The sequence below is a fragment of the Heteronotia binoei genome, chromosome 2 (assembly GCF_032191835.1).
Source record: "Heteronotia binoei isolate CCM8104 ecotype False Entrance Well chromosome 2, APGP_CSIRO_Hbin_v1, whole genome shotgun sequence".
NCBI lineage: Eukaryota > Metazoa > Chordata > Lepidosauria > Squamata > Gekkonidae > Heteronotia > Heteronotia binoei.
In genome coordinates, this window is record NC_083224.1 from 75,940,863 (window position 1) to 75,965,169 (window position 24,307).

A 24,307-nucleotide genomic window follows, 5' to 3' on the forward strand; every position below is an offset into this window, starting at 1 on the left:
ATAAAAGGAGGATTCCCCTTTGGAAATGTAACTCATGTTTAAGCTATATCTATTAATTTTAGAAAGCACACACTGGGGGAGGGGGATCAGTTTAATCCAAAATTAGTTAGTGGACTGGTATCTAGAAGCTGGAATGCTGAATATTGCTTTCGTTTTAACAAACTCCCACACTCCAGCAGCTAGAAGGTCTGGATACATACTCCAGTTCTTTGCAACTATAGTGCTTCTCTGGCAAATATAACAGATGGGTTTAATTTGTCTCTTCATTTAAATATTGACTGCCCCAACATTCTTTCTTTATATTCCAGATACAAGACCAGCACACTGAATAGCTAGCCTATAGACATACAGAAGTTTCCCCTTCATTCAATATTGGGTGTGGCACCAACTGATTTGATAAAGTAACAGTAAAATTCTTCCCAGTAGTAAATATGCTGTGTGTGGGGTGTGTGTGTGGCCTAATATGCAAATGAGTCCCTGCTGGGATTTTTTTCTATGAAAAAGCCCTGTGCAAAACTATGGTGACATCAGGGGGTATGATCTAATATGCAAATGAGTTCCTTCTGGGCTTTTTCTACAAAAAAATCCCTGGGAAGGAGCATTAGTGCCTCTGGCTCCTAGGCAGGGAGCCATAGAAGTAACCTCAGGTGGCACCTGGGTCAAACCCGTCTGAGCCCGCCTTGGCTGGAAGGGCGGGGTATAAATCAAATTAAACTTAAACTTAAACCACCGGTACTCTTTTTGAGCCTCCAGGTACCCATGGAATTCTGAAACAGCAGCCACAGGTTACCTTCAATCACACAATGGAGATCCTTGTACTGTGGTGACAACTTCTGCTAAATAAATGCTTTTAAAGATCTGCAGAGCCAATTACATCACCAATGAAAATGGCTGCCGAGTTCCTGGGATGGGCAGGGGTTCCCCCACCCAAGAGGTTCCCAACTCACTGACCTGCATTGGGCTGGCAGGGGAAATCCCCCCCCCCGATGTCGCTGGTGTGATGACATCGCACACCAGATTCTCCCCCTGTGACATCGCACACCAGCCACTCTAGGAGCTTCTGAGAAAACTCTGTTCTAGCAAGGACGCTCTAGCAAGGTAAGGCTTTCTCACACATGAAGTGCACAGCACATGATGATGTCACCCTGAAGTTCCTAACCTGCTGGCCCACATTGGTCTGGCAGGGGGGATCCTCCCCGGACATCACTCGCAGTGACATCATCGCACTGGCGATATCTCATGCCAGTCACTGTAGGAGCTTCCGGGAAAACTCTGTTGTTTCCCTGGACACTCTAGCAATTTGGGAGGAAAAACCTATTGTTTTCCCTCCCAAATTGCTAGAGCGTCCGGGGAAACAATAGAGTACAATAGGTACTACAGAGTTTTCCCTCCCAAATTGCTAGAGCATCTGGTAAAACCATAGAGCTCCTAGAGTGGCTGATGCATGGTATCGCCAGCATGATGACGTCACTTGAGTGACATCATCGTGCGAAAACAGTTCCCTGCCAGAGTCTGTGGAGGACTTGGCAACTTTACCAATGAATAAAAAAAATAGGGTTCACAGTCTCCTGCTGGGGGTGGGTTTTCCCCTGGTTTTGGGGCCTCCAACCTGCTGGCATGAAGCTGGCCAGCAGGCAGAACTCTGCCCTTGAAAATCTCAATCAACACCTGACGTGCCTGGCACATTAACATCACCCAGAAGTGATGTTATCACACCTGGCACATCACACACAGGATGCTCTAGCATTCGAGTAAAAACTCTATGGAACCACTAAGTTTTTAACCGAAATGCTAGAGCATCCAGCACATGATGTGTCTGGTGTGATCATGTCACTTCAGGGTGACATCATCATGTCATGCGCACTTCATGTGTGAGAAAGCCTTACCTTGCTGGCAGCCAGGAAAGACCTGGGATTTGTAATAAAAAACTTTGCTGGACAAAACCCACCCACTATCTAAAACCACTTGACATTTACCAGGAAAGATGTTGGTGAGTAGAATGATATCTATGGGCACCACTTGTAGACTGCTGCTTTAGAGCATTCAAAAAGGCCTATATGCACAAAACATCTTAAGCTTCATGTATAAAAATGCTCTAAGGAGGAATGTCTCACATCATAAGGACATTTAATACTTTTTATTAAAACTAGTCAAAATATCAGGACTTAACTATAAAACACAGAACAGTGTGCAAATTTTCTCTAAATTTTTTTTGCAGACTAAATTGCATTTTCACATGGCTAGCACAATGTAGATTTTCACATGACTAGGACAAAGGAAAGTGGTAAAGTAACTTTTTTACTTGGCAAACATGAATGACAACAGTTAATCAGAAGTTTCTCAGCAGTGTCCCTTTGCCAAAGTTCCTTGTGTAACATAGGTAGGTGAAGATAAGCTATATGCTGAATGTCATTTTGTTTTGATTTCTTGAAAAGCAAAATGTGGGGGGTTTGGTCACATATTTAAAAATCCCAAAGGTTGCTCTCATGTCAGGAGATGTGAAAATACATCCTTCAAAAGCAGAATGATCAGAAAAGTGTCACTCTGAGAATAATGAGATCAAGCCCATGGATCTTTCTCTGGACAGTTGTTAGGGTTGCCTACATTTTCCCCCAAACAAGATTCCGGTGCTTGCTTTTTTGTTTCTCCAGGCAAACATTTCACTTATTTATTATTTCATAGCATAGAGATAAAATTTATTACTGGATTTCTGCTAATATCAGCAGAAATTCTTTCTTCTGTGCAATTATGTAAAGAGCATTTTTGAGAGACAGTAGCGGCCAAAAAGCCTCATTCCAGTTTGCACTTGTGCTTAGAGATGTCCTCTACATACAACATTGAGAGCTGAGACAGGTTTGCTACTTTAAAATCCCAACACTGGACAGAGGTGTTTAGACCACAAAGAAACACCTCCTGCCCATTCCTTGGTTGTGAAATGCCAAGCTTACCTCTAGGGATGCCAACTTTCAGGTGTTGTATGAAAAAACAACCAAAGGTTATAATGTCCAAAATAACTTAAAGTATTTATACCAATATAAGACCCAAAGATGAACAAGTACAATGAAATTCCTACATGAAAAATACAAACATAAGAAAGCTTAAAGGCACAGAAGGAGTCCCAACAATGATAGAAAGGAGTTCCAATGGACAGGAAGTCAACTTGATATTCCTGCTTCGATCACTCTTCCAGCATGGGGTGTTCCATTAACTGCATTTTACAGACACTATAACAGAAAACAAAATATACTATATCCATGGGTGCTCCATTAATTGCATTTTATAGACACTATAACAAAAAACAAAATATACCATATCCACGATGCATCACAATAATACCATAGTCATAACAGAAACAATTATGGTGTCGTACAAGACTTCAAATGTTCAAGTTCAACTACAAAAATTTCCACTGGGTTCCAAAACTGCCATGGAGTATACAGTCATAACTATCAAATTGCATCAACATGTAGTTTCAATAAAAATGGTCATTTACACAATGTCATACAATCATACTCACAACTTTCAATAAATTTTCATTGCATAGGAAATCAAGGTCTCCAACACAAATTTTCAAACTGGCACTCACTCAGAAAGGCTCAAGGCATCAAGACACTAGCGCACATACGTTTTAAAACCAAAAATGTCTTCATCTGGCTCTGTTCTTAAAGGGAATGCAAACTTAACCAACAAATATGCCCTGCTCAATTATTTTTACCACAATTATCACAAAGCAATTTTATAAAAAAACATGACAATTGTTTAACCCATAGGGTACAACAGAATTTAATTTATGTATCCAGTAGCATTCTTCTCAAAGTAAGTAGTCGACAGATCTTCAGAGTACTTATACAAGACAAAAAAATTAAAACTATCAAAGGAATGCCCCTTCTCCATAAAGTGACTGAGAAACGCTTCAGCTATGGAATTCTTAATGCAGCTACGATGTTCAAGGATCCTGACCCTCATGGGGCAAGTCATATTACCGACATAGGGAAGACCACATTCACATACAATTAAATAAATTACATTTTTTGTTGTGTAGGTGGAGTAATGTTTCAAAACAATAGGGGGTTCCCCTTGATTGGATGTAAATTCAGTAATTTCTAATGCCTGGAGACAGACTAAACACCGTTTACATGGGAGATGTCCTCTTAAAGAATCTCCCTCATCACTTGTAGAATTCATGCCCGAATGTACAAGTCTATCCTTAATACTATGTGCTTTTTAAAAACCTATTTAAGGCACTAGTTGACATCCAGGTCAACTTACAGGGTGCCAATGTCACATAATGATTTTTCGGATACTTTCTGACATGTGTGTAAAATCTGCATATTATGTGGTCCGGCTTCCGCCTAATCTTAAGGCATTTAACAGAAGCATGGTCCTTTTAAATGTGATGGCCAAAACTCCTTTTTGAGTTAAATTGTGCTTGTCACATTCTTTCTCCTGGCTCCACCCCCAGAGTCCGCAGATATTTCTTGAGTTGAACTTGGCAACCCTATCTTTCCCTTTAACAAATGCTTCATGGGCTGTTATTTACTGGGTGATGATATTTACTGATATCTCCATGCCATAAGAACCTCACCTCCCATTTTCATAGATTAAGTCTCTGTTAAAGGGATACGGTAGGTTGGTTTTTTTTTTCTTCAGGCAGTTGGCAAAGTACAGAAATAGTAAACAAGCATTCCAAATGCTCCTAAAGTATTAAATATAATTAATTATTACTCTTTTTTGTTATCAAGTTGCAGCCAATTTATGACAATCCCATAGGGTTTTGGAAGCAAGAGACTTTCAGAGGTGGTTTGCCATTGCCTGCCTCTACATAGCAACCTTGATATTCCTTGGTGGCCTGCCCTCCCATCCAAATCCAGGACTGACTCAATATTCCTTTCCATTAAATCATATATACACACAGGGCTTTTGGGGTAGAAAAAGCCCAGGAGGAACCTATTTGCATATTATGCCACACCCCTGACATCACCATTGTTTCACACAGGGTTTTGTAGAAAAAGCCCAGCAGGAATTCATTTGCATGTTAGGCCACACCCAATAATGCCAAGCCAGCCGGAATTGTGTTTCTGTGCATTCCTGCTCAAAAAAAGCCCTGTATACACACATGTTCACTATAGTGTCCTGGATCAACGAGTGAATTACTTCTGGGAAGTCTTCCATTAATTTTCATATTGATGTTATTTGATGAGGAAGGTACAAACCAAAGGAGCTTCCCATTTACTCAGTAATATATCAGGCAGGTTAAATTTATTTCCCAGCCATTCGGAACTGCTCCATCCTCCCTTCTAACCAATGCTACAGTGCCCTGGAATAGGTTAGGCTCCATCCTAAGACCAGATCCCACCTCTTCCTTATACAACTGGCAGAAAGATATGTGCTAAACTAAACGGTCTGCTACAAATGACTTACTCTTTTTTTGGCAGGAAAGCTCTGGTTGTGTTGAACTACAGAAGACACCCTCCCTCTCCTGTTAGAAAATGGGTTATTAAGTAACAGGCTACCCCACTGGTGCTGACTCAGGCTGAAACTAATGAACACCCTGGCTGGCCATTTGAAATATATTGCACCTATTAATTACAACCATTAGCTGCAGCCAGTTAAATTTTTATAATGAGGACCCTTGTGACTTTGCTTTTCTAGCAGCAAATTAACTGTGTGTGTTTGAGGGCTGAGGAGGGGAGAAGGGGTTAGAATCAATGGGATCAGCATACTTACAGAAGCAATGTTTTAATTAGTGGTTCTCTGCAAACACTGCAGCCTGAAACACCAGCTGTATGCATCATTATTTCCTTTTAAAAGAGCAGAGTTTCTCTTTACTAATTGAGTTTATTTCTTTTTAGATTTTTTAAAATGCTGTAGTTGGACATTTCTGGTGGGTTTTTTTCTGATTTTTTTTGAGGGCTGCAAGTTAGCAAAGATATAGGCCTGACAGGAAAATGCAAGGAAGAATGGTGTAATGGGAAAACTAGAGCAACAATATTTGCATCTGACTCTTCTCTGAGCAGCTGATGTGAGGTTATCTCATTTTATTCTCACAATAATCCTGTGAAGCAAAATTAGGGTGAGAGATTTACTATCCCACTGGCACCCACTGAGAGTGAGGATTGGCACCATGGTCTCCCTAGCACTCTTCTTGCTACATGATATTCACTCTGATATCCCATCATCTAATTCATCCCTGATGCTACTGAACAGAACCAAGATTTTTCAGCTTGGTACAGTTTATTTTGGATGACTAGAGGCAAAGGAGGCAGGGCTCCTTTTCCTTGAGTAGTTGATGGGTTGTCTGTCTCATCAGAACATGACAAGCTGTGCCTGCCAACATATTGCTCTTTATATCTGCTTATCCTAGGACTACAGGTTTAGTATTATGACTAGCCAAGGAAGCACATGGCACCTCATGGTTCTTTGGCAGCACCCATCACAGTGCTAGAGGTGGCTAGTATCTCATCATCATGAGTGGTAATATTTATTATCATCCTTCTAGCCCAAATTCTGATGAAATTGATTTTCCTTTCATGTATGGTAATTGATCATACACATTTAAAGTAGTTTTTTCAAAATACCAGCCATATGGATCCTTCAGTTAAATGTAGTAATTTCATTGTAATTTGACGGAATCTTTGAAGCCTGAGTGTTAGAAGGATTAACATCATGATGTGATCAGGACCTTTAATTAAAAAGGCCTGAATATGTGGTGATGACATAAAGATCTAGTCATGTGATCACATTGCATGATTTTGTCATAAAAGGCTAGATTGACTGATGCATAAACCCCCTCCCCCTCCCCAACTGGGGCCCAAGGTAAATAGCAACAATAAACCTAAATAAATCTTCATAAAGCCAATCTGCCATATCCCCCTTTCCTAGGATCTGTGCCATCAGATATGTCTTGTCAGTTTGTACTGGGAACTCATAGTTCCCACGTGCACAGATTTGGCAGGGAGAGGACAGTTATGGTTTCCCCATGCTGTTTTCCTAACTTGAAAGAGCTTCAGAGGGCTGCTACTTGCCTCACTGGCTAAAAGCGTACTGATGGGATTGCCCTACACTTCCACAACAAGGAAAAAAATGCTCCCTTCTGTACCTGTTTCATACTGGGGAAGGCTGAAGCCCAATCTTACACACCACAGTCCTAATCTCATTTGGGCTCATGCATACCTCTATATGCATGTTTGACTGTGCAAGATCTGGGGAAAATAACATATAGTTAGGCCTATAACATTTTTTAAAAACCCAGGACAGCAATAATTAAAATTTGGGCTTGTCTGATTATATCTGCCACTGTACAATTCTTGGATAGTCATGCACTAAGAAGCCTGATTCCAGGAAGTCTCACTGACCCTATTGCGGGGTTGTGGGGAGAGGTCCACCATCACTGGGGAGAAGCCACCTGCTATAACTAATCATTAGCCTTCCAGATTTTCCTCTCTGGTTAGGAAAATCCAATGCATGAATTATTATAACAGTACAATATCTAATGACATGTGGATCTCTTGTGTCAGTAGTAGTCACATTTTAAGAATAGAGTCAAGCCTCTGTCCTCAACACCTCTTGCTCAATTCACAGTGTAGAGCGTTAATAAACTGGATCTTCTCTTTTCATCATGGCTGAGAGAATGTGTGAAAGGATAAAGATTTCCAATTTCAGCAGCAGGGACCTAAGAAGAGCAAAAACCAGGTGAAATCGGTAATTGTTGGTCTAAGGAATTGGTTGTGTCCAGCTGGTTCAGAAAGACATTTATTAGGGCTTGGGGAAAGTGACATTATTAAAGTGAGCATGCTGATTTCAGACAGCTCCCAATTCATCACTCTGACAGTGACAAACACAGCCTGAGGTTAAGCAATTGACTAAAGAGAATTCTCTGGCTTTACATTTTTAATGTTCACCGCATTTTCTTGGCTGCAGAGGCTTCTATTCAAAGGATCCTCTCCATTGAATAGAAAGGGCAGAGTGGGGCCATGAAACGTGCTTGGGTTTTGCAAATCAAGTAGGGCCTCTGTCACTCCATCAGTGCTAGTTCATTTATTTTTTAATTATTCTTCACTCCCTTTTCTCCACTTAAAAAAAAAAACCCAGGACCATTTGACTGAGCTATACTGCTTCCATTCTTCTGTGCTCGTTCATCATTGTCTGCCCCCTGAATAGAAAATAGAGGGTCAGTTTTTAAAGGCTCCATGCTACAAGCTTTCCTAAATACATCAATGGCTCCCTAATGGAATTGGGACTCTTGTCACTCAGACCACCCAAATACTGAGTCTCCTGGCAAGCAAATGTGTTCCAGGTACTTTTGTACACTCCCTCCTGCTGCCATTGAACTGGATATAGTAATATAAATGGCTAATTGTCTCTGCCATGGCTTGCTTCTCAACCATACAATAATGTTCAGTGGTGGTACAGTCACCTGGTGTTCTCTTCCAGTAACAGGTGTTTAGGCAGTGGGTGAGACTGACAGACAAAGCAGCACACTTCTAAGACTGAACCTTGGAATGGATCACAGGCATAGGGTCCTGTCCAGTTATCACACAGGAAGCCTGCTCTGTAGGGTACTGATTGCAGGTCCACTGTTCCCTGTGCGGGACATTAACTACTTGAATCCCTCTTGTCCTGCAGAAGGAAATGCCATTCAGATAGAAAGATGGGTTATACATGTCTTACTTTAAAAAAAAAGTAACAAAGTAGGCAATTCTTCTTAAGATTGATTATGCATGTTTCTCTGGTTTCCTGAAATACACTCCAGCTACAAAGAAAAAATTGCAGCCTGCATTCTCTCACGCCTCTCATTTTATGAACATAAAAGGGCTCAGAGTTATTTGTGCTACAATCTAGCTGTGAAAGTCTGGTTGGATTTCCTCTGTTTAACAGATGGAGAAGATGTAGCACAGGGATGTGGATCATAGAACTGGAAAGTTGTGGATCATTTAATCCAGTTTTGCACATTTAGGTAGTGGCCAGTATAGTCAATTCTTAATATGTTGTCCCATGATATGAGGGTCTAAGTCAGGAGAATAACAACATCAAATGATCATGCCTAATTCCAATCTTGGCTTCAAAGTGCAGTTCAAAAAATGAGGCCAGGTTGAGAAAGGTTAGGTGTTCCTAGAACTCTGGGGAAGTTCCAAGGTTTGCAGAAAAATTCCAGAACAAAACAAACAAAGAAACAATGTGTTCACATGTACATATGTCACTTCCAAAAAATGAGACCATACTGGATGACAGTTGGCATTATGGTGATGCCAGCAATCTCCAGATAAGGCTTTTTTTAATTTAAAAAAATGAGTGGCCAAAGGAAGGAAGGGGCAAAAGGGAGAAAGGAAAAATTAATATGGGAGGGTTGAAAAGAGGGGGAAAAGCAATTGCGGGAAGGTGGAAAAACAGAAATAGGAGGGAGTAGAAGCAATGAGAAAGTAGAATGGTGGGGCAAACAAGAGAGAAAAAATGAGGGGACAGGTTGGTGGATAAGATTTCCCTTGCTTTGCAAATTCTTAAGGGTTTCCCTTTTGTGGCATCCTGTTAAAAAGAAGTTCATCTGAGTCAGAGGTCCTGGCAATACCATATTTTGAATAAGAGATATTATTGAGGTAAGTGAAATGTCACATGCTACTGAAATTTGAAGCAGGGAATGTTTTGAATAAGCATCAAGCATATACATATGACAGGGAGCCACGGCAAGAAGCTGACTTCACAGAGGGGTGTTGAAAGACCTGAGTTGGATTGAGTTGATGAGAGAGGAGGTCATACAACTGATGGACAAATGAAAAACAGACAAATCACCATGCCCAGATGGCATACATCCAAGAGCTCTGGGGAAAAAAATCAAATGTGGATTCATGGATTTGCATATTTTTGTCAGATGCAAACTATCACTAAAATATGCATTCCCAAAGACTGGAAAGTAGCCAATGTAACCCCATCTTTAAAAAAGTTACCAGAATAGGTTGCCAGGTCCAATTCAATAAATATCTGGGGACTTTGGGGTGAAGCCAGGAGACTTTGGGGATGGAGCCAGGAGCAAGGATGTGACTAGCGAGTTTGGCCTTCACATTTAAAGGGACCAAATGCCGTTTAAATGCCTTCCCTCTATTTGGAAATAATGAAGGATAGGGGCACCTTCTTTTGGGGCTCACAGAATGGGACCCCCTAGTCCAATCTTTTTGAACCTTGGGGAGTGTTTTGAAGAGAGGCAATGGATGCTATGCTGAAAATTTGGGGCATCTGTTTTAAAAAACAGCCTCCCCAAAAGCCCCAAATACCCGCAGATCAATTCCATTATATCCTATGGGAAGCAGCAGACATTTTCCTCCCCCTCTCCCCGCTTTCTGATAACCCTGGAGTGGGGGGAGGGTCTCCAAACCAGGGGATCCTCTGCCCCCAACTGGGAATTGGCAACCCTATTCCAGAGGTCTTGACTGGGATAGCCCAGACAAGCCCTATCTTGTCAGATCTCAGAAGCTGAGGTCAGAGAATTAGATTCCCTTCTAGAAATGCTTTGGTTTGAAATAGAGGGCCCAAAAGGAAATTTAACTATGGGAGTTTGTTATCGCCCACCAAATCAAAAGTGAGAGGATGATTATAATATGATGGAAGGATTAAAAATAGTGGCTAAACATAAAAACTGTGTCGTAATAGGTGATTTTAACTACCCACAGATTGATTGGGTCAGTATGTGTTCTGGTCAAGAGAAAGAGATTGAGTTTCTTGATGCTCTCAATTACTGTGCTATGGAGCAGATGGTCACAGAACCTACCAGGAGTGGGGCAATCCTGGATTTGTGTTTAAACAATTTATTGGTAGCATATGGTTACAAAACTTAACTATTTCTTAATTTCCCCCCCCCCCCGCATTAACCCATATGACATTTCCATCCCCCCTTCCTCCAATGTTGACTTCCCCGAGGTTATAAATTCAAAATCAATATTAAAGGCACTTCTAACTGCTCAAAGTTCAATATATATATTCTTACTACTAAAAAATTGTCCAATGTTTCTTTACTTTCCAAGTTTTCTCCATATATCCTTTAAATTTTCTCCACTCCCTTTTGAATATCTCTAAATCATAGTCTCTTAGTGTTCTAGTTAGTTTGTCCATTTCGCACCACAATAAAACTTTCATGGTCCAGTCCCATTTCTCCGGTACTTTTTCTTGCTTCCAAAGCTGCGCGTATAATGTCCTAGCAGCTGATAGCAGGTACCAAATTAGAGTCCTGTCTTCTTTTGGAAATTTTTCTAATTGTAATCCAAGTAAAAACGTCTATGCAGTTTTCTTCAAGTCATAGCCCAAAATTTTGGAGATTTCTTGTTGTATCATCTTCCAGAATTCTTTCACTTTTTCACATGTCCACCACATATGGAAGAAAGAACCTTCATGTTTTTTACATTTCCAACATCTATCCGACATTTTCTTACTTATCTTAGCCAGTTTTTTCGGAGTCATATACTACCTATACATCATCTTAAAACAGTTCTCTTTAATACTTTGACAAGTTGATATCTTCATTGAGTTCTTCCAGAGGTGCTCCCATGCATCCATTTGTATTTCTCTGTTCACATTGATTGCCCATTTGACCATTTGAGACTTTACTACTTCTTCTGTAGACCATTTCAATAATAACTTATATACTTTTGATATCAATTTTTCATTGTCACCTAGCAAGACCCTTTCCAGTTCTGTTTGTTCTCGTCTAATTCCCTCTGATTTTATGTCATTTTCCATCAAGCTTTTAATTTGTTGCATTTGAAACCAATCATAATTGTTATTTAGCTCTTCTGAGGTTTTTAATTCAATTTTGTCTCCTTGAATCTTAAGCAGTTGATTATATGACATTTCTCTTTTTTCTTCGGATTCAGCTGTTATTTTTATTACTTCTGCTGGCACTATCCATAGCGGTTTTCTCTCGTCCCCGTATTTCTTGTATTTTATCCAAGTATTTAGTAAAGTATTTCTGACATAGTGGTGAGAGAAAAAACCATCCATTTTATTCTTCCCATAGTACATGTAAGCGTGCCAGCCGAATTTATTTCCGAGAGCTTCTAACCATAAAGGTTTTTTGTCTAACAGCATTATCCAATCTTTTATCCATGTCAAACAAACTGCACCGTGATACAATCTTAGATCGGGAAGTTGGAAACCTCCTCTCTCTTTGGCATCCGTTAAGATCTTCATCTTTATCCTTGGTTTCTTTCCAGCCCAAATGAAATCAGAAATTTTCCTTTGCCATTTGTTAAATTGTTTTGCATCTTTTACAATCGGGATGGTTTGAAACAGATAACATTATCCTTGGCAAAATATTCATTTTAATTGCAGCTATCCTGCCCAGTAAGGACAAGTTAAGCTTGTTCCATTTCATCAAATCTTTGTCCATCTTACACCACAGTTTTTCATAATTGTTTTTAAATAAATCAATGTTCTTCATTGTTATCTCTATTCCAAGGTACTTAACTTTGGTTGTGACTTCACAACCCGTCACCTTTTGTAGTTCTTTTATTTTATTTGGTTGCATGTTTTTACAAAGGATTTTCGATTTCTCCTTATTTATGTATAATCCTGCTAGTTCTCCGTACTCTTTTATCTTAGCTAACAGCAATGGTGACACTTGAATCGGATTCTCCATTATGAACACTATATCATCTGCAAACGCTTTGTATTTATAAGAGAATCTTCTGATTTTTAGACCTTCTATTTCTTCATCTTTTTGAATTTGTTGTAACAGAATTTCCAGGGTCATTATAAACAACAATGGTGATAACGGGCATCCTTGCCTTGTTCCTTTACTCACTTTCAATTCTTTGGTGAGGTCTGCATTTATACACAGTTTTGCATGCTGATCTGTATATATTGCTCTTGTCATTTTTATAAATTGTTCCCCTAGATTAATTTTTTCCATTGCCGCAAACATAAAGTCCCAATTTAAGTTGTCAAAGGCTTTCTCTGCGTCGACAAAAAATAAGGCCGCTTCTTTTTCTGGGTGCTTCTCATAATATTCCACGACATTAACAACAGCTCTTACATTGTCCCTTATTTGTCTTTCAGGAAGAAATCCCGCTTGGTCTTTGTTTATAAAGTTGGTCAAGTATTGTTTCAATCGCTCTGCTAAAATTCTTGTATAGATCTTATAGTCATTATTCAACAATGAGATTGGTCTATAATTTTTTACATTTGTGCTATCTTTATCTTCCTTAGGAATCAAAGAAATTACAGCTTCCCTCCAGGTCTTTTGGAATTTTCCCTTCTTCTCTTATCGTATTTAACAACTTCAACAGTTTGGGTGTTAATTCGTCCTTAAGAGATTTGTAAAATTTTGATGTAAATCCATCTGGCCCTAGAGCTTTACCCTCTTGCATTGCTTTTATTGCTGCTTCTACTTCAATTTTCTCTATTGGATCATTTAATGTCTTTTTCATATATTCCGTCAAAGGTGCCACCTGGATGTTTCGTAGATACTCTTCCACTTTTTCTTTACTTATGTTCACACCTTTGAATAAGTTTGCATAGTATTTAAAGAATTCTCTTTTAATTCCTTCTTGATCCACTATTGTTTTCCCATTTGCCATGATTTTATTTATAGTCTTATTTTCTTGCTTTTTTTTAGTTGCCAGGCCAAATATTTACCAGGTTTGTTTGCACTTTCAAACGATTTCTGTTTCAAATTTTTTAAATTCCATTCTAATTCTTTATTCAGCAAATGTTTAACTTGGGATTGTAATATCGTAATTTCTTTTATTAATTTTTTCTTCCCTGGTCTTCTTTTCAAGTCCTTTTCTTTTTTATTTATTTCATTTTGCAGTGCTGACAGCCTTTCTTCTTTTGCTCTTTTGTCTTTATTATTCAATGTAATTAATATACCCCTCATTACTGCTTTATAAGTGTCCCATACTGTTTGAAATTCCATATCCTCCGTTTCATTTATTTGGAAGAATGCTGCAGTCCCCTTTTCTAAGAATGACACAATGTCTTTATTTTGTAGTAAATCCTCATTAATTCTCCATCTTCTTGATTTCCTTTGCAATTTTGTAGACCAGCATATTGGATTATGGGCAATCCTGGATTTGGTCCTAAGTAATGCCCAAGACCTGGTGAGAAATGTAAAAGTGATTGCACCGCTTGGGAGCAGTGATCATAATGTTATTGATTTCACCATTTGTATAAATAGGGAGGTCCCCCAAAATACCAACACAACCACTTTTAACTTTAAAAGGGGTAAATTCTCTGAGATGAGGAGGCATATGAAGAGGAAACTGAAAGGAAAGGTAAATACAGTCAAAACCCTTCGGAAAGCTTGGAGGCTATTTAAAACTACAATCCTAGAAGCTCAGATAAAATATATACCACAAGTTAGGAAAGGCACAAACAGGTATAAGAAAAGGCCTGAATGGTTGACAAACAAAGTAATGGAAGCTGTAAAAGGTAAGAAGGACTCCTTTAAGCAGTGGAAAGCTAGTCCAAGTGAGATTAATAAAAGGGCACACAGGTCTGTGGCAAATCAAATGTAAGACTGTTATAAGGCAGGCAAAAAGGGACTATGAGGAGCATATTGCAAAAAAACATAAAGACCAACAATAAAAATTTCTTCAAATATATTAGAAGCAGGAAACCAGCCAGGGAGGCAGTGGGGCCCTTGGATGACCAAGGGGTAAAAGGATTACTGAAGGAGGATAGGGAAATGGCTGAGAAGATGAATGCATTTTTTGCCTCTGTCTTCACTGTGGAAGACAAGAAGTGTTTGCCCGCTCCAGAACCACTAATTTTGGAAGGGGTGTTGAAAGACCTGAGTCAGATTGAGGTGACAAGAGAGGAGGTCCTACAACTGATAGACGAATTAAAAACTAATAAGTCACCAGGTCCGGAAGGCATACATCCAAGAGTTCTGAAAGAACTAAAAGTTGAACTTGTGGATCTTCTGACAAAAATATGCAATCTTTCATTGAAATTTGCCTCCATTCCTGAGGACTGGAAGGTAGCAAATGTCACCCCCATCTTTAAAAAGGGTTCCAGAGGAGATCCAGGAAATTACAGGCCAGTCAGTCTGACTTCAATACCGGGAAAGTTGGTAGAAAGCATTATCAAGGACAGAATGAGTAGGCGCATTGATGAACACGGGTAATTAAGGAAGACTCAGCATGGGTTCTGTAAGGGAAGATCTTGCCTCACTAACCTGTTACATTTCTTTGAGGGGGTGAACAAACATGTGGACAAAGGAGACCCAATAGATGTTGTTTACCTTGACTTCCAGAAAGCTTTTGATAAAGTTCCTCATCAAAGGCTCCTTAGAAAGTTTGAGAGTCATGGAGTAAAAGGACAGGTCCTCTTGTGGATCAAAAACTGGCTAATTAATAGGAAGCAGAGAGTGAGTGTAAATGGGCAGACTTCGCAGTGGAGGACGGTAAGCAGTGGAGTACCGCAGGGCTCAGTACTGGGTCCCATGCTCTTTAACTTGCTCGTAAATGATTTGGAGTTGGGAGTGAGCAGTGAAGTGGCCAAGTTTGCAGATGACACTAAATTGTTCAAGGTGGTGAGAACCAGAGAGGATTGTGAGGCACTCCAAAGGGATCTGTTGAGGCTGGGTGAGTGGGCGTCAACGTGGCAGATGAGGTTCAATGTGGCCAAGTGCAAAGTAATGCACATTGGGGCCAAAAATCCTAGCTACAAATACAAGTTGATGGGATGTAAACTGGCAGAGACTGACCAAGAGAGAGATCTTGGGGTCGTGATAGATAACTCACTGAAAATGTCAAGACAGTGTGCGATTGCAATAAAAAAGGCCAACGTCATGCTGGGAATTATTAGGAAAGAAATTGAAAACAAATCAGCCAGTATCATAATGCCCCTCTATAAATCGATGGTGTGGTCTCATTTGGAATACTGTGTACAATTCTGGTCACCGCACCTCAAAAAGGATATTATATCGTTGGAAAAAGTCCAGAAAAGGGCAACTACAATGATTAAAGGGTTGGAACACTTTCCCTATGAAGAAAGATTAAAACGCTTGGGGCTCTTTAGCTTGGAGAAACGTCGACTGCGGTGTGACATGATAGAGGCTTACAAGATAATGCATGGTATGGAGAAAGTAGAGAAAGAAGTACTTTTCTCCCTTTCTCACAATACAAGAACTCGTGGGAATTCGATGAAATTGCTGAGCAGACAGGTTAAAACGGATAAAAGGAAGTACTTCTTCACCCAAAGGGTGACTGACATGTGGCATTCACTGCCACAGGAGGTGGTGGTGGCTACAAGCATAGACAGCTTCAAGAGGGGGTTAGATAAAAATATGGAGCAGAGGTCCATCAGTGGCTATTAGGCACAGTGTGTATGTGTGTGTGTGTGTGTGTGTGTATATATATATATATATATTATATATATATATATATAATTTTATAATTATATATATATAATTTTTTTGGCCACTGTGTGACACAGAGTGTCGGACTGGATGGGCCATTGGCCTGATCCAACATGGCTTCTCTTATGTTCTTATGTGACACAGAGTGTCGGACTGGATGGGCCATTGGCCTGATCCAACATGGCTTCTGTTATGTTCTTAAGCTAAGCAGGGCTGGTCTAGACTACTAGGATGGGAGACTTCCAGGAAATACCTGTGTCATGACATAGAGGCAGGCAATGACAAGCCACCTCTGAATGTCCATTGCCTTCACCAGGAGTCAGCTTGACTTGATGACAAAAAATTAAAAGATTTTTTAAAGTTTCCAGAGGAAATCTAGGAAATTACAGGTCTGTCAGTCTAATTGTTGGTACCAGGTAAGTCAGTGGGATCTGTTATCAAATTAGTAGGCACACTGATGAACAAAGGCTATTGAGGAAGAATCAGCATCAGGTCTGGTTCTTTATTACTTGTTCATTAGTTATTTGGAATTGGGAGTAAGCAGTGAAGAGGCTAAGTTTGTGGATAACACTAAGTTGTTTAGGGCACTGAGAACAGTCCAGGGATGACAGAGAGACCTGTAGAGGCTGGGTGAGTGGGCATCAATGTGGCAAATGAGGTTCAATGTGGGCAAGTGCAAAGTAATGCACACTGGAGCCAAAAATCCTAACTATAAATCTATATGAGGTCTAAACTGGTGGTAACTGACCAGGAGAGAGATCTTGGAGTCACTTAAGATGTTGACTCAGTGTGCGACTGCAATAAAAAAGGCAAATGCTATGCTGGGGATTATTTGGATGGGGACTGAAAACAAATCAGCCAGTATCATAATGCCCCTGTATAAATCAATGGTGAAGCCTCATTCAGAATACTGTATAGCATTCTGGTCACCGCACCTCAAAAAAGATATCCTAGAATTGAAAAAAGTGCAGAAAAGGGCAACTAAAATGGTTATGGAATACCTTCCCAAGGAAGAAAAGTTGGGACTCTTCAGCATGCAGAAATGGTGAATCCCTATAAAGAAGAGGTTAGAGTTCTTTAGGCTTGGAGAACCAACAATTAGGAGTGACATGATAAAAATTTACAAAATTATGTATGGAATAGAGCAGGTAGAGATAGAAGTACTTTCCCCTCTTTCTTGCAATACAAAGATTCATGGGCATTCAATGAAATTAATGAGCAATTTTGGCCACTGTGTGACACTGAGTGTTGGACTGGACGGGCCATTGGTCTGATCCAACACGGCTTCTTTTTTATTCTTCTGTGTTTGTAAATTATATGGTGTGGGAGCAAAATCTGTATGACAAATCTAAAGAATTCAGACACTCATTATATTTAAAAGTAAATAACATGACCAGGATTCCCTTGAATGGCTGTTCCTTGTACTCCTTTCCATGACACCTCAGAGCTGCCTACCTTAGCCTCAAAGAGCCACTTTTTCAAAGGTCATGAGGGGCTCCAGTGCAGTGAGGACTGAAAATGTAGGATGTATATGGAACGTCACTCACAGCACTTTGGTTCCTCACCCAAGAAGTAAGGAAGTGCGTATTTTTGTTTTTCTATATTTACCTTCTTTCCTAATTAATAATAATAATAATAATAATAATAATAATAATAAATTTATTCTTATATCCCGCCCTCCCCCGCCAAAGGCGGGCTCAGGGCGGCTCACAAGCATGGAAATCCATGGTTCAATAAAACAATATAATACAACAGCAATTTTAAATCAATAACATAATAAATAAGTTAGTTAAAATAGATAAAAGGTGCTACATTACTATGGGTCATAATATCCACAAGATGGCTGGATGGCTACACATCAATTTCATCAGTTTAGCCAGGTTCTGTTTCGAAAGCCAGCTGAAAAAGAAATGTTTTACAAGCCCTGCGGAATTGATTCAAGTCCCGCAGGGCTCGCACCATCTCTGGTAGATGATTCCACCATCGAGGGGCCATTGCGGAGAAGGCTTGCTCCCTGGTTGCCTTTAATCGAGCCTCTCTTGGCCCAGGGATTATTAGGAGATTTTGCGAGCTAGATCTCAGTGCTCTCTGGGGAACATATAATTCAACCCTTTACCCCAAAGCAGGACCATTTGTTCACCAGCTCCTACTCCCCATCAGCTAGGGTTCTCAACTCCAGGTTGGAAAATTCCTGGATATTTGGAGGTGGAGCCTGTGGGTGTGGGAAGGGGCTTCACTGGGGTAAATGCCCCTAGACCTAGAGTCTACCCTATAAAGCAGCCATTTTCTCCAGGGCAACTGTTATCCTTAATCAGCTGTAATTCTGGGAAATCTCCATGCTCCAGCATGGTTGGAGGTTGGAACCCCTCAGCTCTCACATATCAAATCTTAGCATGCCACAAGAACAGTACATTATGAAAAGAAGCTTGGAAAGAAAACAGCTTTAGCAGTGCAATCCTAACTCAGAATTACAGAGCTCTGATTTAAATTACTTCAATGATGTGTTGTTTTAGCTGATTGTAATGCTTTTAAAATATGATTTTATTAAATAATAATAATAATGAATTATGAATGTTATATTTCATTAGCCACCAAGATGGCCCTTGTCAAAGCAGAAAAACAGAGTATAAATGTAGTTAAATAAATAAAATACACTCTTCTAAATTCATTTAAATCATTGGGTTTATAAAGGTGTAACTATTTAGGATTGCATTATACATGGCTCATGCAAAAGAACAGAACACCGGGGGGATAACCAGCAGTTTCTTCTGAAATAAAAAGATCATCTATCCTGAGAACTTAGTTGAAAGCTGCATTAACTTTTGAAATTACGACTTGCAAAATAATTTGTAGGCTGTTCCAGCACTGACCCTTACAGCAGTAGCAAGTAGTTTGCGGCAGCATGTAAGTGATGCATTCTCATGAATTCTGTTATCTGCCTTACTTGATATAAACATACCAGTGGATACATGTTCGTAGGGCAACAACTATAAAACCCCCATACCATCTGTCATAGATATATGGAGGCTGTAAAATAAGGAGATGAAGAACAGGCAATCAAAAGGTGGAGAAAGTCTGGTATTGCTAAAGGTAATTGTGAAGAATCAACTAACCAACAACAACAACAACAACAAAGTAAACAAAAGGAGTATGGGTTGTAGACAAAAAATGCCAACAACCTGTAACAAAATGTTAAATATACTAATATAAAGCAAAAACAATGGCTGAATTTATACAATGACTATGGAATGTATTCTAGCTTCTTAAATAGACCATTCCTCCAGTGTAGAAACCAATTTATAAAAATAATTGCTTTCTGGTTACTGCAGTTGCTAGGAAAAAGGCATGACTACAGAAACTGGCACTTTAATTAAGCCCCCCTCCCCCCCTCCAGCTTATGATATATCCCTGCCATTGTCTTCCTGCAGCACAGCTCAATGCTGATTAAGGCATTTTGACATTTCCTGGCATCCCTATCCACCTTCAGAAACACAGACAGCAAAATTGCAGGTGGAGGCTTGAGAAATCAGCTCACTCTGCGGCTAAAGAGCCAGCCTTCCAGCAGCTTTATTGGGTAGAACTTTGCTCTCTGCTGTCATTACCTCAGAGAACCCTTTTACATACGAAGAATAAAAGCAGCAAAAAGATGCATGAAGCTGGCAGTCTGCTCACAAACCTTGCAGATGGGAAGAGTCATTAAGGAGTTCTCTAGTCATTGTTTTGTGAACCTCAGAGGAAGTATCAGGGGCCTTATTTAAACCAAGGAGTCTGGCAGGCATGTACACAGAAACCTGTCAAATGAAACTGGAGTGGGGGGAATGGGAAGGAAGGGGAGAAATGCACATCTGCAAAATTAAATGGGCTATATGCCTCTGTTGCTTATCTGTGCTGGGGCTGCTTTATGCTAAAGGCAAAGTCTGTCACTAGAAAGGCAAGGTCAGTTTGAAGCATTCAGGATAGTGCTAGTCTTCGCTGGTTCCCAGGTTACTGGATGGCAGGGATGTAATTTTTATTGCCATGTGAAACTGACTGTTCTAAAATGCCGAAGGGCTTTATAATGAATGTAGGATGGGTTGTATTTGATGTCGGAAGGCCAGTCAAATATTCCCTGTAACCTTGGAGGGCTTAAGCATGCCCCAAGTGCTAGCCATCTCAGACAAGATTTTGTCTTTCTTTTTTTTCATTTGGCTGAAGAGGTAACATACAGATTGGAATGTTGTGCTTCAGTGGGGGTAGGGGGGACACAAGCCAACTGGACATGGTGTGTTTGTGGTTTTGCTTCACAGCCTTTCTGTAAGACAAGTCACTAAAATTATTAAGGCTTCTCTGGTGTCTCCACAAGCCCAGAAACCAGTGTAGACAGGTTTTCTACCTGAAGGGGAAAGATAATTAAACAACAACCCAGCAACAGAGGCAGAAAACAGTACCCCCTCTGGAATCTGAGCTGTGACTTCAAGCAATTGTTTCATAGAATCATAGAGTTGGAAGGGATCGCCACGGTCATCTAGTCTAACTCCCTGTACAATGCAAATTCACAAATAGCTCCCACTCCACACGTGCTTCACGCTGCTTCATGGTTAGGCTGGCATCACAGTTATACAAAGTGTTTATTTATTTATTTATTACTTTCCATTTATATCCCGCCCTCTCCGCAAGCGGACTCAGGGCGGCTTACAACATCATAAAAACAATCAATCCAATAAAACATATAAAACCATAATTTACATATATCAACTTTAAAACCATTCTATAGCGCTATTTCAGTCCAGTATAGGCGGTATTGACTTCTCGACTATGATCGCCAGCATTCTGTAGGATGTCCGGTGGCAGCCCTTTTTCAATGTTGTAACGTAACTTACTTTATGAGATTCAGTCTATGCTTATATCATAGCGTAAGGGTTTGGGAAATTTGCAGGGGAACTTGTCACTCTTTGTTCTGTTAGCAAAATGGTTCAAGAAAAATCATAAGCTTCAAAGAGATAAACTGAGTTTCAAGTAATGTGCCTGCCTCACAGCTTCCTTAACTTTGAGTGAGAACTGTTTTCCTGTCTGTCCAGTCCATTGCTGTGTTTTTAACACTAGCCAGCTGTTGTACTCTGGCACCAGTATTAGTATTTTGCACTTGTCTAGCACTTTATGTCCACATATCTTAATCTATTCAAGATTTTTCCTTATCCCAGGAGGTTTTCATATAATGTTTATGCCCATTGTACTGGTATGCAATGTTCCCTCTAAGCTGCAGAGTTTGTGAGCAAAAATTCTACTTTGTGAGCTGCTGGCATTAAAGTTGTGAGCTACTGCATAAATTAGTGTGCTTTGGGGTCATCCTTCCTGAGCAGAGACAAAAATGAGTGAGCTGGAGATTAAAAATTTGTGAGCTAGCTCATTCTGACTCAGTTTAGAGAGAACATTGCTGGTATGATATATCACTCATACAGTGTGGTAGCCAGAAAGGGATGTAGGGGTTAGCAGCAGCAATCATAGCACAAAAAGAAGATGCATGAATCTCTCACCATACTCAGAGACAGTGGAGTGACAGAGGTAAGGAAAAGTCCCCCAGAGCTTAATTTTCAATATGAACGCTGCTGAAGCTGAAGCTTGACTGGAAACAGTGTCCTTTTGCTGCTGGTGGTGATTTTTCCTCCAATAGTACTGAATTTATGTAGTTGCATCATGTTCCCATACCCACACCAATTAATTAGAGCCGCTGTTCCTGAAATGTATGCCAATTGCTTCATGATGGGAACAAACCAAGAATGGGTGTGGTGGGAAACCTTCCAAAACCCCAGTTTGGCAGAAGTAATCACTTACTATTTTCTATAAAGTCTTGATTAGGTCTAAAATCAGTGAGAAAGGCAGACTATAAATGAAGTATGTAAATGAATAAATAAAAGAACACTCTTAAAAAGATGCCAAACATATGCCACATTGTGAAACAGAAAGTTCTGGATTGTGGCTGGAAACAGCTGCCCACTTTCTGGAGGTGAGAGCAAAGATTCACTCTAGGCAGAAGGCTTGTGGCTGCCTCTTGAGTTCACACTCTGGAATTGTTCCAGAACACCAGCTGGAGATGTTTTGTGTGGAGGGGGAAAAACCCTCTCTCTTTTTTCACTTTACTCCATGCAGATTTCATTTGGATGCTCCTGTCCCTTCCCTATCTTAGGGGATGCCCCAGTTCACCTTTGCTTGCTTCTGTGGGCTCCATGGCTTCTGCAACACGAAGAGGAAGAAGGAAGAGGCCAGCACTGAGCAGGAGACAGCTGTTTGAGAGGGAAAGGCGTACCTTCGTATATCATTTTAGCTTGTACTTCTGAGATGGAGGAGCAATATTCCTACAATCACTTGGTAAGACATCGTTACTCCTTGAATCTCAGGGATTCCTTCTTTCTAGAAAATCCCACTTTTCCATCTCTTTACTGGTCTTTTTAAAAAACGGTAGTGTTAATGGGTGAAGCCTTCCACCAGCATATCTGTATTGTTATTTCAAACAATACTCAACAGGTTTAGACAAGAAAGGGAGCACTGCAGTCTATGTAGCCTACGGAGATGAGTCTGGTTCCCCGCAGAGAGGCTGCCTTCCTCCTTTCAACTCCACCACAGAGACTGATGAATTAGCTCAGGAAGGTACACTGGCAGAAAGGGATGAACTCAGTGTGTGAATGATGGCCTCTCTCATGAGTGCTGGCAGTGGAAAGGAGGAGGATGCGGAAGATGTTAATCTGCTTTCTTACATTTTATTTCTGTCTCCTTCTTCTTCTTTCCTAGGGACTCTGAAGGTCCAGCAAAATGTCTCTGTTCAAATAGCCTCTCACAAGATCCAGAAGCTTGCTATATAAAATTATTCGGCGGTTTCCTCTTCTTAAGCACTCTGAGCCTCAAAGCATTCCATTGCTTTGTTGAGGTAACAATTTATTATTATTTCTTTCAAAATTCCTTCAGAGTCACAGTGCGTTGATTCTGGATTAAAGAAAAGTTAAAACTCAGGTCTGTCTCCTGTTCCACATTTTACTTGCTTCAACGCTGCTCTGAAAGAAGTCATATAGCACCCCTCAGCTAGCATCTGTGCCCATAAGAAGCAGGAGAAATGTGTGGAGGGGGTGAGGGACCATCTGGCCCAGGCCTCAAAGTCAGAGCCCCCCCTAAGATTTAGACACTTTTAATTTTTGTTGCAACTTGTTTTTAAGTACATTCCAATTAGACTAAAATGTGATATACTCTAGGTGATTTTTAAAATAATCATTACCATGGCCAGGCACTTCAGAAGCTAGAAGTGGCCCAGACTACTCTGAACTTCTGAAGGAGCTGATATGAAGTGATTATGACAACCTCTACTTATAAAAAAGTAAAAATGATTGTATACCAGGTAGAGGAGCTAAAGGTAGGGGAGCTAACTGCTCCACATCTAAAAACCAATCTGATACAATGAAGTCACTATTTAAAAATGAATGTGCTGTATTTCGTTATACTAATTAGCATTATCATAGACAAGAGAGAGTCCAAGAGCAAAATCCGTGTAATATCCTTTATTAAATCCAACAAAAATGACAGAAAACTGTAAGCAAGCTTTCAAAAACTACAGAACTCTTCCTTGGGCTGGAGGTTTATAAAGGGGGGGGGGAGGGAGAGAGAAAAAATAGTTGTTCGAGCCATGATTTCAACTTCAAGGCCACTTATTTGTTCCTGTTTACCCTTGGGGTCAGATAAATTTGTCTCTGCAAAAGTATAGGATAAATTGACTAGGAAGGCATGTTCTTCATTTACCGATAAATTCTCTTAAACTTTCCAGTAATCCCAACAACCCTAATCACCAGATTTGCACCAAATTAGTAAAGCTATACAGCTTGGTAACCTAGTCTCTTTTCAAGAGGACTTAATAGTTTGGCCATTTGCCAGGACCCACACAGTGATTGCTTTATTTTATTTTTTTATCGCAAGGGGATAATGTGAAATCTCTACCCA

At 40.1% G+C, this 24,307-nt stretch overlaps 1 protein-coding gene across 2 annotated transcripts in view; it reads left to right on the plus strand.

The window, feature by feature from the left end:
* BLACAT1 (BLACAT1 overlapping LEMD1 locus) overlaps positions 1 to 23,151 on the plus strand; it is a 92,845-nt gene extending 69,694 nt beyond the window's left edge. For both annotated transcript variants that reach the window (XM_060231312.1, XM_060231313.1), the window contains exons 2-3: positions 22,475 to 22,693; positions 23,114 to 23,151. In XM_060231312.1, the coding sequence (XP_060087295.1) occupies positions 22,515 to 22,616 (102 nt within the window). In that variant the 5' untranslated portion in view covers positions 22,475 to 22,514 and the 3' untranslated portion in view covers positions 22,617 to 22,693; positions 23,114 to 23,151. The remainder of the gene's footprint in view (positions 1 to 22,474; positions 22,694 to 23,113) is intronic.
* Positions 23,152 to 24,307: the final 1,156 nt, after the last annotated feature.